This window comes from Geotrypetes seraphini, chromosome 16 (genome assembly GCF_902459505.1).
Source record: "Geotrypetes seraphini chromosome 16, aGeoSer1.1, whole genome shotgun sequence".
Classification (NCBI taxonomy): domain Eukaryota; kingdom Metazoa; phylum Chordata; class Amphibia; order Gymnophiona; family Dermophiidae; genus Geotrypetes; species Geotrypetes seraphini.
Genome location: NC_047099.1, coordinates 1,524,618 through 1,540,596, shown reverse-complemented (window position 1 = coordinate 1,540,596; position 15,979 = coordinate 1,524,618). Strand labels below are relative to the sequence as shown.

The 15,979-nt window shown below is 44.4% G+C and overlaps 1 protein-coding gene across 2 annotated transcripts in view; it reads right to left on the bottom strand.

Annotated features, from left to right (window-relative positions):
• LOC117350666 (solute carrier family 2, facilitated glucose transporter member 3-like) overlaps nucleotides 1-13,560 on the bottom strand; it is a 54,245-nt gene extending 40,685 nt beyond the window's left edge. The window contains exons 1-5 of one of the 2 annotated variants that reach the window (XM_033925135.1): nucleotides 12,593-13,560; nucleotides 7,800-7,895; nucleotides 6,890-7,053; nucleotides 5,017-5,257; nucleotides 4,137-4,299 (exon numbers count right to left, since the gene is read on the bottom strand). In XM_033925135.1, coding sequence (XP_033781026.1) covers nucleotides 4,137-4,299; nucleotides 5,017-5,257; nucleotides 6,890-7,053; nucleotides 7,800-7,895; nucleotides 12,593-12,610 — 682 coding nt within the window. In that variant the 5' untranslated portion in view covers nucleotides 12,611-13,560. Of the gene's footprint in view, nucleotides 1-4,136; nucleotides 4,300-5,016; nucleotides 5,258-6,889; nucleotides 7,054-7,799; nucleotides 7,899-12,592 lie in introns of both variants that reach the window. The other variant, XM_033925134.1, reaches the window with a different exon arrangement.
• Nucleotides 13,561-15,979: the final 2,419 nt, after the last annotated feature.

Below are 15,979 nucleotides of genomic sequence, written 5' to 3'. Positions count from 1 at the left end.
ATCATCCCAGGTATTGAGGGATCTGCATACCAAGTTTCGTTCAAATCGGTCAAGCCGTTTTTGAATTACAGTGAGAATGGCAGCTTTTTACATATTTTCCATTGACATGAATGGGTGAAATCTGATTTTCTGTTTGTAGCTCCGCCCATGTGTGCAGGTGGGCCGCGAGACCCCCAGAACATATCACCCCAGGTAGTGAGGGATCTGCATACCAAGTTTCGTTCAAATCGGTCAAGCCGTTTTTGAATTACTGTGAGAATGGCAGCTTTTTACATATTTTCCATTGACATGAATGGGTGAAATCTGATTTTCTGTTTGTAGCTCCGCCCATGTGTGCAGGTGGGCCGCGAGACCCCCAGAACATATCACCCCAGGTAGTGAGGGATCTGCATACCAAGTTTCGTTCAAATCGGTCAAGCCGTTTTTGAATTACTGTGAGAATGGCAGCTTTTTACATTTTTTCCATTGACATGAATGGGTGAAATCTGATTTTATGTTTGTAGCTCCGCCCACATGTGCAGGTGGGCCGTGAGACCCCCAGAACATATCACCCCAGGTAGTGAGGGATCTGCATACCAAGTTTCGTTCAAATCGGTCAAGCCATTTTTGAATTACTGTGAGAATGGCAGCTTTTTACATATTTTCCATTGACATGAATGGGTGAAATCTGATTTTCTGTTTGTAGCTCCGCCCATGTGTGCAGGTGGGCCGCGAGACCCCCAGAACATATCACCCCAGGTAGTGAGGGATCTGCATACCAAGTTTCGTTCAAATCGGTCAAGCCGTTTTTGAATTACTGTGAGAATGGCAGCTTTTTACATATTTTCCATTGACATGAATGGGTGAAATCTGATTTTCTGTTTGTAGCTCCGCCCATGTGTGCAGGTGGGCCGCGAGACCCCCAGAACATATCACCCCAGGTAGTGAGGGATCTGCATACCAAGTTTCGTTCAAATCGGTCAAGCCGTTTTTGAATTACTGTGAGAATGGCAGCTTTTTACATATTTTCCATTGACATGAATGGGTGAAATCTGATTTTCTGTTTGTAGCTCCGCCCATGTGTGCAGGTGGGCCGCGAGACCCCCAGAACATATCACCCCAGGTAGTGAGGGATCTGCATACCAAGTTTCGTTCAAATCGGTCAAGCCGTTTTTGAATTACTGTGAGAATGGCAGCTTTTTACATTTTTTCCATTGACATGAATGGGTGAAATCTGATTTTATGTTTGTAGCTCCGCCCACATGTGCAGGTGGGCCGTGAGACCCCCAGAACATATCACCCCAGGTAGTGAGGGATCTGCATACCAAGTTTCGTTCAAATCGGTCAAGCCGTTTTTGAATTACTGTGAGAATGGCAGCTTTTTACATATTTTCCATTGACATGAATGGGTGAAATCTGATTTTCTGTTTGTAGCTCCGCCCATGTGTGCAGGTGGGCCGCGAGACCCCCAGAACATATCACCCCAGGTAGTGAGGGATCTGCATACCAAGTTTCGTTCAAATCGGTCAAGCCATTTTTGAATTACTGTGAGAATGGCAGCTTTTTACATATTTTCCATTGACATGAATGGGTGAAATCTGATTTTCTGTTTGTAGTTCCGCCCACATGTGCAGGTGGGCCGCGAGACCCCCAGAACATATCACCCCAGGTAGTGAGGGATCTGCATACCTAGTTTTGTTCAAATCGGTCAAGCCGTTTTTGCGTGATCGCGGCACATACACACACACACACATACCTCCGATTTTATATATATAGATTTCTCTTTAGAATGGCCCAAGAAACTACATTTAAGTCCACTACAGCAAAAGCAACTAATATTAGTTAGGAAATCACCAGATCCAGTGGAATTTTGGAAAAGAGTCGATTCTTTCCAAAATGAAAATAACACTAATTTTCCATTAAATTGGAAAAACAATTGAAACACAATGCTAGATGAAATTGCTCCCAAACATACAATAAAGAGACGATCACGTGATTCCAAAAAGTGGTATGAGTCTGAATTGCTAGAGATGAACCGATCAGTAAGACATCTTGAGAGAAAATGGTTGAAATCAAAATCAACTGAAGACAAAGTAAAATGGAGACAGGAAATTGGAATCTATAAATTAATGATAAGGAATAAACCAAAAGCCTATTATACAGCCAAAGTAGGGATTACAAGCACTAATGTTAAAAAAATTATTTCAATTAGTTAATTCTGCATTTGATGTTACCAAAAAGAAGCAATCCATTTGGTTACCCCTTCCGTCTTCGGACAATTTAGCTAACTTTTTTAGCTTTACGGTACTATCCTTGAGATCTTCTAATCCATCTTGTTTTTCGAATTTAGATTCGTATTTTAATTTTAACTTAAATGAGGATGGAGTTTCTGCAGATCAGTGTTGGTCCACCTTTGATAAGCCGGATTGGCATGATTTTATTAAACTTTTCCAAAAATATGCGCAGTCTTACTGCTGGTTAGATCTTGTCCCCCAGATTTAACGATGGTTGCTCCTGTACACCTTAAATTGAAATTATTTGAGTGGATAACTGGCTCTTTGGATGTGGGAAAATTTCCTTCAGAAGATGGCAATATAATCATCACTCCGATAATTAAGAATACCAAAGAATCTACCTCATTGCCGTCTAATTATAGACCGATCGCATCAATTCCCTTCGTTGTAAAACTTATGGAAGGCTTGGTTCATATACAATTGACAAAATATTTAGAACAACATTTATTACTTCATAATACACAATTTGGATTTAGATCTCTATACAGCACTGAAACAGTGATAGCTACACTGCTGGATCACTTAAATAACTTAATAAGTAAAGGCAGTAGTGCACTGGTGCTCCAATTTGATCTGAGTAGTGCCTTTGACCTGGTAGACCACACCAACCTACTAACTTGCTTGGATGCTTTAGGTGTACATGGCAATGTCTACTCATGGTTTAAGGGATTTATGGAATCTAGATCCTACCAAGTCAGATTTCAGACTCAACTCTCCTCTAGTTGGAGAAATCCATGTGGCGTGCCTCAAGGATCTCCACTATCACCTACATTATTTAATGTCTACCTTTCATCACTAGGTTCGTGCCTAAGCAATCTGAATAGAAGACTGTTCAGTTATGCCGATGACATCACAATAGTTTTACCTTGTAATTCGGTTCTATCTCAGATGACTACTCAAATTGAGACTGTCATGGAAAGGATGAATCTTTAGATGCAGCAATTCAAACTTAAGCTTAATTCTGATAAAACAAAGTTCTTTGTAGCATCTCCTACCAAAATTTTTCATGAACTTTCCATCAATATATTTTCAACATCTTATACAATCCATCCAAGGACTAAAATTTTAGGAATCGTATTAGATCCTTACTATGAAAACCCAGATAGATGCTGTTGTACATAAAAATTATTTTACTTTATGGAGACTTCGAACAATTAGACCCTATTTTGAATTTTCAGCCTTTAAATTATTGGTCCAGTCATTACTGTTGAGTGTCCTTGACTATTGCAATATTGCTTATTTATCAATTACTAAGAAGGAATTATTGAGATTTATCATTGATACAGAACACAGCTGTTAGATTGATTTACGGATTGAAGAAATACGATCCTGTTACGTTATTTTATTGCGAATTGCATTCGTTGCCTGTTTTTTTTACAGCCCCTACTTATCTGGCTAATAGTTTTTTCATAGCTACACACAAATGCAGTAGAAAAACTCATGCTCTGTTCAGTTTCCCTTCTGTAAAAGATTGTAAAAGCAAAAAATTCCTAAATCACTCTTTAGCATCTCAGGCAGCTTCTCTTGAAATTTCGATCATTGTTGCTCACAGCTGTTTCTTACAGACATTTTAGAAAACAGCTAAAAATCTATCTTTTCTCCAAATACCTGACTAGCTGATTCATTCAAATATACAATTATGTTTAATGTTTATAATCTTTTGTAAACCGCGTAGAATTTTTTGGTAACGCGGTCTATAAGTATAATGTTATGTTATGTCACACTCTCGCTTTCAAAGGAGCCCCAACCCCCACTCCGGCTGTCTAATGCTGGCTAGGAAAGCGTGGGACCCCGGTCATACTTGGGAAAAACTGTCTAGAACAACTTGGACACAGGTCAGTTAGGGATGCGGAAGCCACTCACCTTTCTGTGCCTGCTCCTCCTTCTTCTTGTTAATGAGAAGGAAACGTGGGCTCTCAGGACAGAACGGTAGCATTATACATTGAAATATGGCAGGAAAAATGGTGAAGGCCAATAGCAGAGGCCACAGCGTGCTGGTCCCCATGATGACATTCAGACCAAAGATCTGCCGAGTGGGAGGAGAGGAAGTAGGATTAGTTTGTCAAATAAATTCTTAAACTGTTTCTCAGATTTTTACTTCCGTTTGTTTCTTTCAAACAAAAAAAGCAGCAGAAATCTTTAAGAAAATATGACAACTAAGGTTATACATGTAATAATTATTGCTTTCATTGTTATTACTCTGTGTAAGTACTAGGGGGCGCTGCTGTACTAAAAATAGAAAGATAATTGCACTAGAATGGTGTGGGGGGGAGAGGAGCAACTGCACTGGAATGGGAAAAGTAAGATACTTACACACATACACACATAAATGCACACAGGCACACGCACATCTACCTAAAAAAGCCCAGAAACACAGTCACACCCACGCACAAAGCCCCTGTAGAAGGAGGCATGATCAGCCTCAACTCAGAAGCACCCCTGAAGCAGGGAGGAGCCTTCTCAATACCCAGAAAATCTGGACCCCCTTAGACCACCCCAGTTCCACCAATCCCTGCCCCAAATCTTCTCCCCCCCCCCTGCTGCCTGCTCTGGGCAGATAGGGAGGAAATCCACGCATGGCAGATTTCCTCTCTGCCCATCACGATTTGAGGAGGCTTTTCAAAACCTGGAGAACCCCCAGACATGTCTTCAAAAGGGAAATCTGGACGTGTGGCAACCCTACCCAAACCTAGAGCAGATGCAGTAACCCCTAGCAAGGAAGACCCCCTCCCCTCTCCCCTACCTGTGCAATCAGGATGCCTACAACAATGCCCAGTTGATTGACAGTGCCAAAGGCTCCACGCAGAGCAGTGGGTGAGATTTCACCCATGTACATGGGTACAAAGCCTGTGCAGAGTCCAGCGTACATCCCGATGATAATACGTCCAAGGATCACCATTTCGAAGGAGTAGGCCATCTTGGCAAAGCCCATTAGGGCCCCAGCTATAATGACCAGAATATTTGCAAACAGCATGGAGTTTCTCCTGTCAAAACAAGAAGAGGAGATTTCTGGAGTTTGATCTGCCACTCTGGAAGTCCCGAGTGCAATTTTGTCATGGGGAAAAAGAGTGAAAATAGAAACCAAACTGGAGATTGGGGGGACTGAAAGGGGGAGAGTGACTACTTGGGATGACGTGGGGAGCTGAGAGACAGAGCTCTGAGAAATGGGGGAGGACTGAGAGAAAACAAAGCAGTTAAAGAAACCACTGAGCTGAGAAAGATAGAGGAACTGGGGGGCAAATGCTCAAAACTAAAATCTACCGGTTTAGCCTGCATGTATTTTAACAGAGGATTATTGAGGTCTTTTCCGAGTTTTCTAGCAGTTTCTGATGCTGCCATGCAAATGTAGTACAACGAGGGCATTAATATTAAAATGATCACTTCAAACGATTCTCTTTAATCAATGAGTCATTCTCTAATCTCGTTGTGCCACATTTGAGGTCAAAATTTGCCAACGGGTCTAAGCTGTCGTTGCCTTTCTTTTTGATCAGTGCCTGAGCATTGATTGGCTCAAGCACTGACAGGAATGTAAGGTTTGACAGCTCAGACCCCCCACCCCCGCCCCCCAAATTAAAATAATAAAAACAATCCCCAAATTGAAGATCGGCAGGAGAGATGCCCATTCTCTTCTGCCACACCACGCAATCACCCAACACTGATACCACCTTTCCTCCACAGTGGGAGAGATGCCCATACCCTTCTGCCACCAAGCAATCCCTCTCCCCCTTTCCCCCTTACCTTGCTTATGATGGCTGGCCAGAGGCCTGCCTCTTCAAAATGGCGGGCCTTCCCCAGTGCATCCTGGAATGCACCGGGGAGGGGCCTGATTGGCCCAGTTTGTCTAAGGCCCCTCCTATGGGCAGTTTACTCTGACAGAGATTGGGGTACTCGTCATATTTTAGACAAATATAAACTCTGTGAGGTTGGGTTTCTCTCAGCTACTTGTGACCTGGATTGGCCTCCGTTGGAAGCAGGAAACTGACCCGGGATGGCTGTTTTTAGGTTCTTATAATGTTCTGAAAAATTACAGGTTCTTAGCTTTGATAAACTGAGAAGAGGAGGAGGGGTCAGAGTTTAGGCAATTGTAAGAGCATCAGTAGAGCTTATCCTGAAGTTTGAGGCTTCAAACCAGCCTTTCTTTCTCCCTCCCTCCTTCCCTTCCCTTTCTCTTTTTCTCTGTCTCCCGCCACCCCTTTGTGTGTGGTCACACAATCTTACCTCCTTTTTCCTGTGTGTCTTCCTCTCTCTCCACCCCCTCCCCCAAACGCTAACCCTATTGTTTTCTCTTACCAGCTTATGTGAGCTATTGTCTAATCAATAAATAGTTTTTCGGTTTGGTCACACAGTCTTTCCTCTCTTTAGATTTTTCTCCAAATATCACAGAAGGGACCATTTGATAATGTCCTAACATTTTTATTGTCTCCCATGGGTGTATCACCCTCTGTCCCTCTTCTGTTTGCCACTCCACAGTACAAAGTTTTGTAAAAAAGCAATTAAACAACATAGTCTCCATTGAGGGCTTTATACTGGCCAAACTGGAAAGTGGTTAGGCCTGGATGAAGACTACCTTTCAATCCACCCTCATAAATATTCCCTCCTTCCCACAAGTGACATACCTGCCAAGAAGGTTCACGAAGAAACCCACAGAAAGAGACCCGATCATACCCCCAACGGAGAACATAGCAACGGAGACAGACCAGAGTGAGGTCAGGTAGTCAGATGATATGAATGTTCCATTATTGCGATGAGCATAGGTCTCATTGTAAAATTGTTGAATAATCTATGGAAATGTAGGAAGAAAGAAAGACATCCCCTCTCATTTAGACTGTGATATAACCAAGCACCCCATATAATAACTCTATGAAATACACCCACCTGCCTCATGCAATAACTCACTGAAATATAGTATGACCAAATGCCCCACATTATTTCTCTCTAAAATATATCCACCTGTAATTTACACAGTGATACAACAAACCATCCCATATAATAAGTGTCTGAAATACATCCCACTGTCATGTCTTATATAATAGCTCTGTAAAATATATTCCATTGTCATTTACACCATGATACAATCAAATGCTTCATGTAATAGCTGTAAAATATATCCCACTGTCATTTACACCACAATACCACCAAATACCTCATGCAATAACTCTCTAAAATATATATCACTGTCATTTGCACCATATCATCAAATGAGTCATGTACAGCTGTAAAATATATATGTTATTTACACCACAATACTACCAAATGCCTTATGCAATAACTCTCTAAAATATATCCCACTGTTGTTTACACTGATACCATCAAATTCTTCATGCAATAACTAAAATATATCCCACTGTCATTTATGTAATAACTCTGTAAAATATATTGCATTGTCATTTATACCATGACACCACCAAATGCTTCATGTAATAACTGTCTAGAATATATTCCACTGTCATTTATACTGTTATAGCACCCCACAGAAATTGGCATCACAGTTGTAATATATCTGCCAGCCTCATCTCCATCCCTTACCTTTTCCGGTGCATTGATAACCCCGGTGTTGTAGCCAAACTGTAGTGAGCCAATGGAAGAGATGAAGATAGCAAAGAGCAGTGGGGCTGTCACCTGCTTCTGTGCAAATGAAAGAACAAAGTCAGAGATGTCCTATAAGAGCCCAGAGAAAGAGGGAGTCAGACCCTCTCCCCTGCCCACCTACAGGCACCTGCTAAACTCTGAATGCCCAGGCTGGTTTAATAGGAAGTAAAACCCTAAGGCCAAAGGTGAGAGAATTATCTGATCTGATGCACTATGAGACCCTCAGAAAAGATTTACATCCACCTAGTTTTATAATCTAGGGATTAACAGGCAACTTTGAATTGCATGAAAATAAAGCTGTCTAAAAGTGGGAGGACCAGAGACTGCAGTTTAATTTGGACTCCACATCAGTTCTACCAGTTACCTAGTTTGAGTCAATTTACAAACACTATAGGAACTCAAACATAGGACATGTGGACAGGAAGTAAACCCAAACCTGATATAGCAATTCTGGACTAGAAAGAAAATCATCCTAACTCAAGAAAAGTCTCACATGAAAATCCAGAAAGGCAGGTGGAACCTGAGAGGGCTCTAGGCCAAATGCTCAGATCCTGTCTGGCCACTGGCACTGAATTTCCAGGTCTGGGGTAGCCACCAGGAGTTAACTCTGGTCCTGTTGATATGCCTTGACAGCTATCCAAGATGGTTCAGGGCTGGAATCAGGCACCACTGATATTCTGGCCAGGTCCCAGATGGCAACCCAAAAAGGGTGTCTTAAGCTAACCAAGTTCTTCTGGCACTTCCTTGAGAATTGGTGATGCCAGGATAACCACAACTCTGCCCACAGACCACCCTGGCACTCAATGTCTGGTTTAACTGGACAGAAGCCTTTCCTGCCCAGTTAAACCACTGTACATTTTTTAATCAAGAGGAAAAGCCACACAGAAAGCGCCAACCATTGGCCACATCTTTTCTCCACAAGTTCAGGCTAAGAGAATAACCATCCTCTTGGGGAGAATGGTTATAGATTTATCAGCTTCACAAATACTTTCGATTCTGTCTGGCACCTCATCTTCAATCTTAAATCACTAGAAACTGGAATCAGAGGGAAACCTCTGACGTCAGAACTAGGGACACTTCCCTTTCCTACTTGCTGTAGAAAAAATGAATATTCAGATTCTGAAGATCAGCTCAGCAACAGCCGCACAAACTCCCTCCACTCCCAGGCTCTGTGTGACCTAACACAACCCCCCCCCCTCCCCAACACATGCTGCACCTACAGAGCAAATCTATCACACCAGAACAGCATCAATTGCTATGTTATGTTCAATCCTCACTTAGTGGACTTCTAGGTGGGTTACAAAGGTTCATATAGAAGCATAGCCTTAATTCATATAGACTTAATACATCAAACATGGCTGACAGAGGTGAAATTTCAATTACATTCTTACTAATGTTTTTAAGGATGGTTGTCTTACGTGTTATATTCCTGTGGGATTTTGTTGCAGTTTATTTTGTAACCAACCAACCTATAAAAAGGCAACATTGCAAATATTATACCAGCCCTGGAACACCTAGACCCCTACCCAGAATCTGCACACTAGCAGAGCAGTGAGGGACCAGGTACTTGTGACCTCGATTGACAACTGTTGGAAACAGGATTCTGGGCTAGATAGACCATTGGTCCAACCTAATATAGAAACATAGAGTATGACGTCAGAAAAGGGCCGACGGCCCAACAAGTCTGCCCACTCAAGAACCCTCCCTCCCTCGAGAATCCGTCTATTAAGCATTTCTTTTGAGCGACCCCCACCTGTCTGTCCCATCATCCCTTGAAGTCAAGCGTGTTACTGGTATTGACTACCTGACGTGGAAGACCATTCCATCGATCAATTACCCTTTCGGTGAAGAAGTACTTCCTGGTGTCCCCATGAAATCTTCCCCCTCTGAGCTTTAGCGGATGCCCTCTCGTCACCGTGGGACCAATAAGAAAAAAGATTTCTTCCTCCACCTCAATGCAGCCTGTGATGTATTTGAATGTTTCTATCATGTTTCCCCTTTCTGTGCGCTCTTCGAGAGAATACAGGCATAGCCTGCTCAGACGTTCTTCATATGGGAGATCCTTAAGACCAGAGACCATCCTAATGGCCATTCGCTGAATCGACTCCATTCTCTTCACGTCCTTCAGATAATGTGGCCTCCAGAACTGAACACAGTACTCCAGGTGAGGTCTTACCATGAATCTGTATAACGGCAGTATAACTTCAGGCTTTCAGTTGATAAAGCTCCTTCTGATGCAACCCAGCATTTGTCTAGCCTTTCCTGAAGCTTTCTCTACCTGATTGGCAGCTTTCATATCTTCCCAGATGATTACTCTCAAGTCCCGTTCTGCTACTTATTCTTACGTTCTAATACAAAGAAACCAGAGTCGGTATAAGAACCAGAAGCAGAAATGGATTTCCTTCTGTCCTGTGTAAAATGCAAAGAGAGAAGAGATGCACATTCCCCAAAAAAACAGAGAGAGAAAAGAATGAGCAGGAAAGCCTGTGTCAAATCCTGGGGAAAGAGGCGTTCTCCTAGGACAAGCCAGAAATGGGTGATGTCCCTGTCAGCTCCCATTGGTTGGATAAGCTTGGACCAGTACCAGAACCTGGGGACTGTCTCCGGGATTTCTCTTTAGTACTCCGCAGTTGTTCGATTTAATCCTTTTCTTGAAGTAGCCCAGAAAAGGTCCTGAACTCCTCAACCCATCTGGAGTCTGGACGGGCATTTTATATTCAGGTTATTCAGTGAAAATGGATGGTGATCTAAGTGTTGAAAACAATGTACAGGCTGAGGCTCGTGGAGATCTGATCCTAGGATAGATCCTTTTCCTTCTCCAAAGGAGACATCTACTCCTTTCTCTCTCTGTTCCTCTTTGCATTGCATTTGTGGTTTTTCGTCCACTATCTTTTATCACTTCTATATCTTGATGTATTATGATGAGAAACATTTCCACAGTAACTATAGCATTAGCCTGGGAGAAACTGGCTGAATGTTGTAGCTCAGCAGAGAAACTGCCTAAGGTCACAATAGCAGGAACTTCCTTCCCAGCATCCTGGACTGCTCATCAGCTGCAGTTTTCATCATGTGAACTATGTAGGGGAACTGGGGAATCAGTCACAACACGCCAGACACCAAGAAGAGTGCCAAGGCAGAGGGAATCAAAGACAACATGTTAAAGGGAGCACCTTGGAATGTTTCCCTACGGATTTCACCCTCAAAGTGGCACTAGTTGAATTCTTCAGCCACATGGACACGATATTTTGGTGTTCACCTTCTTATCAGGTAAGAGAAAGAGCTTGGGATTGTTTTAACTTTTTCTAGGGCACTTACTGGTAGAAGGAGTGGACAGACATTACCACGGACTCTTTTGTGGAGACCAAATACTGGTGTCCCGGAATAGACTTCATTGGAGTCTGTACAACGTCTGAGAAGGGGAAGTCTTAAGGAGGAGATGCACCCCTTGCCCATGGAGTTTAGGAGAAAATTCCTCTTCGAACATGAGTGGACAAAGTCAGAGGATGCTCACATCCTAGAGCTGACCAGCTATCAGGGACAATGCATGACTCTTGGCATATCAGTGTCAAAAAAATGTCTGGAATAACTCTCAAATGGATGATTTTTGCTCATAGTTTGGCACAGAAATTCAGCCTGTACACTTGAAACTCAATGGTCTGCCTGGAGTGCTCCCCAGAACAGGGGCGGCAGCAGCAGGAGGATCACTGGATGCTCTGGGTAAGGTCAAACCAGTTAACCCTTTAGATATTGGCCAATCACCTCCTACAACTTTGTGTTGCTGCTTTTTCTTGAAGATTGACAGTGACTGAAAGGGACTTAACATGAGGCTTAACTTCCTGCAGAACATCTTCAGGTATCCTGAAAGCTTGAAGCTGGACCTCTTCAAACAAGCACAGTAAGCAGACTAAACTTAAAAAAGGAAACTCCTTTCCACTCACAGTCCACTTCAGGAGTAGAAATCCAGCCTGCAGACTCCTCTGACCATCAGTGCCAGCGAGAGCTCTCCATTACAGAAGAGTTTCTCCATGGCTCCCGATATGAGGGTGGGGCCTATCTCATTCTCTACATCTATCCATAGGACTAAGTGCCAAGGGAATTGGAGCCTTCCTCAGCTGCTCTGAACCTGGCTCATGCCTTCTTTTCACAGTCTTTCAGATAAAACTATGGCCTCATCTGTCGAAATTTGATGGCACTCTATTATTAACTTCAGCTGGATATTTTCCAACCACTGTCTGGCCACTTCTTGAAGCCACTGTCACTATCAGAAGAAAAGCTGATGCAAAAAGCAGAAAGAACAATTTTAACCATCAGAAGGCTCAAAAACTGAAAAGAAGCACAGCTGAGAGATTTTACAGAAGCCGCCAGAAAAGAGTCTGACCAACAGAGCTGAAAACGACATCAAATTGCCATTAAAGGACAATTAAAAACACAAAGGCACATGAAGTCTAAAAGGAGAAAATGGAAATGAAAAGAGAAAACCTGCCAGAGCAGTGAGCAGTAGAGCTGCAGAACCTGACCTTCAGAGTTAAGGGGAAAAGCAGGTGAATGCCACGGGAACGCAGGAGCTGGGCACAGACTCACAGGGGGGTTCAGCACCATGGAATGCTCTCACCCATCTTTACTGAGAGACTCCATCACTACAGCAGTGATTCTCCTCGGGGGATCGTACAGCCTGTTGCGTTTGCACATTAGTCCAGATTATAACACATCCCCTGGCTCAGTTCTCTTACCTTGCTTTGTGTTTCCATCTTCCTGAGATGAATGCCCCCAGATCCTGGTGTGCTGCAAGCACTAGCCCACTTCCACACCCACACACGCAGACCGTGTCTGTCTCTTCTGCATTCCTCCGTTGCAGTGGAAAGGCGGGTCTGTGGTTTAAAAGCATCACACACTGGGTACAACCTTTTTCATGTGTGTTTTGGGAGGGAGATAGCTCCTAGTTCTTAGGAGGTGGAGGAGAGAGAGAGAGTATGTGTGTGTGTGTGTGTACATGTTTGTACGTGCTAGTTAGTGATGTTTTAAGCTTCTATGCTACCATTAAGGGGAAGGAAGCTGTGGCTATGTGAAAGCCACTGTGGCATTTGCTGATGAAATGTAGGTCATGGCTTGGACCGGCACATCTTCCCAGGACATCGACCGACTGCAGCCGCGACCCCTTTTCTCGGTGTTGTCATGGCAACAGGTGCCCTGCTGCCGAAATAGATGTTGCAAGCAATGCAGCACATCTCACTGGGATGGAAAGCAGCGAGTGAGACAGCAGGAGAGGTGCTGGGGTAACCCCTCCTCAAACTCAAGGATGGGCCTGTGAGGGACTATTTCCACGTGCGTTACCCACATTCCCACACAAGCAGGTTTACGCTTGAGAGGAAGAAAAAGGAGAAACTGAAGCAGCAGCAAACACTTGTGCAGTGAGGACACACCCCAGGACTTTTGTATGGATGGGGGTAAAAGGCCCAGGAATCTCCCTCCCAGTCCGAGTTGTTCTTTCTCTTGCTGGGAGCATTTTCTTGCTTTCTGCTGCCAGAGCTCTTCTTGTGAAATGTTGTGCAATTCATTTATGGTAAATTGGGAGTTTGGGTGTAGCTTTGTGAAGAAAGTCTCCTTGGATTCAAACAGTGAGAGGGGAGGGAGGGAGGAATGTGTCTGCCTGGTGACCTTTGCTGACCCTGTGCCAGCCTTTGCCCACACACAGAACCCACGCAGTACTGGGGAGCTTAGAGAGAAACACAGAGAACTGCTTCTTGTCTGAGGTAGACTAAAACCAGAGTCTCACTTCTTTTTCTAGAAGAAATCATTCAAGAGAGGAACCTGAGAATTGAAAGGGGATTTTGACACAAGTGCTGGGTTCTAATCCCAGCCTCAACACTGATCACTGATCTGTCTAATCGAATCGAATCTTTGATTTCATATACCGATTCATCCCAACAGGAGGGCTTGACTCGGTTAAAATTATACAAGAGATCAGAACACAAACTGTATCTTTTAAGCCAAAAGTATTATCTTTTAGGATTGATTATTTGAAACAGAAAAATCATTAATAAATTTCTGGAATAAATATGTCTTCAACGCTTTACGAAAAGTGGGTAGGTGAGAGAGAACTCTAATTTTAGAAGGAAGGTCATTCCAAACTTTTTCGAATAAAAAAGAATTGGACATAGTTTTTCTTCCTTTAAGAGTGGGAAAGCCAAGTTTATATTTCTGAGAGCTCCTAGAAAGTGTAGTTACTTACCTGTAACGTAGGTTCTCCGTGGACAGCAGGATAGTCAGCCACATATGGGTGTTGTCCCAACAGCTCCCAATTTGCGGATAAGCTCTCCAATAGCTCAGAGAGATTTTTTTTTTTTTTTTTTTTTTCTCTGAGCACGTGCAGTGCCCGGGCCCCACTGGGCATGCCCAAGCCCTACCCATTTCCCCCTGCTTCCCCCTAATCCCCAGGATGTTCCTAGCTGTGGCCGGGTCGGCCGTATGGGGAGGCGGGTGGGTTGTGTGGCTGACTACCCTGCTGTCCACGGAGAACCTACGTTACAGGTAAGTAACTACACTTTCTCCTAGGACAAGCAGGATGAGTCAGCCACATATGGGTGACTCCCTAGCCGAGGGATGTACCGACTGGACCTGCGCCTTAGCGCTTTGTGCATCCCTCGCCTGGCTGTGGAGGCCGAGCCGGGCAGGGTAATCAGGCAAAGCAGGTGAAGTTGTGGAAACAAGGTTTTAGATAAAGTGCTGTGTTAACTGAGCAATAATACTCACAGAACAGTGAACTGGTCAATGACAATCAATGAACAGTGAGAAACCAACTGGTCAACAGTGACCATTCGTACTTGCATGTGAGAATTCATACTTGCCTATTCCACATTCAGTATAGGCAGGAGTGCTGGAAGACCTACTTAATCAATATCTATAACACCCTACTTGATCAGTATTTGTCGATATTTATAACACCCTACTTGATCAGTGTTTGTCAAGGCTGTGCTAGTGGTTGCTGTCCCTCCCGGGAGGGAAGAGCCACTTCCAAGACTGCTCGGCCGAATGCATTTGGAGCGTGGAATGCTATGTCGAGGCAGTAGTGCTTGGTGAAGGTGTGCATGGAGGACCAAGTGGCTGCATCGCAGATGTCCCCTATTGGTGTGTGGTGCAGATGAGCCGTTGTGTTGGCTATGGTTCTGCGCTGGTGGGCGCAGAACCTGCGGTTGATGCTGCGCTTTTCTATAGGTGAAGGGGATGCACTCTTATATCCAGCGCGAGCGCCTGCGTTTGGTGGCCGGAAGTCCTGGTCTGTTTTGGTCGTAGGAGACGAACAATTGAGGCTTGTCTAATCTGCTGCATAGTCAGGGCCCGCACACAGTCCAGGAGGTGTTGCTGAGGTGGCAGTGTGCCTCCCTGTGGGGAGATGTAGAGTGCTGGGAGGCACGCTGAAGCCACCTTCGGCAAGAATCGGGGGTGGGTTCTGGGTACCACCTTGTTCTCATGGGGGAGTGTGTCGGCCGACACGATGGTCAGGGTTTTCCCGGCCAGGAATACGGGATCTGCCTCCCCCAAAGGTTTGAAGGGGTCAAGGTGAGCTGATGAGGCACCAAGTTGAGGTCCCATCCGGGCGGTGGTGGTCTGACCGGTGGGTGCAGATTGGACAGTCCCTTCATGAAATTTTGTGATTCCTGGATGCCTCGACACTGGTTTGTTGTCTAGGCCAGCGTGGTATGCCGCGATTGCACTTAGGTGGACCTTGATGGAAGTGGGTTTTAGGTCCCCCTGAGATAAGCTCAGTATGTACTGCAGGATGTCCGGTATGGAGCAGTTGTAGGGGTCTCGCTGCGTGTCTGTGCACTGGTAGCGGAACCTTCTCCATTTCAACCCATAGTGTTTTCTGGTTGAAGGTCTTCTGGCTGCCATAAGAGTGTGTTCCACGTCTTGTGGTAGGTTCATCCTCTCATCATCCATGCGGTCAGGGCTAAGGAACGCAGGTCGTGGTGGAGGGTAAGGTTCCCGCGTTGTGTAATGAGAACTGCACTGATCGGGAGGGGGGGAGGTGGATGAACCGCTATCCCTTGCCGGAACGGGAACCATGGTTGCAGGGGCCCGAACAGGGCAATCATGATCACCGTTGCTCTGTCCTGAAG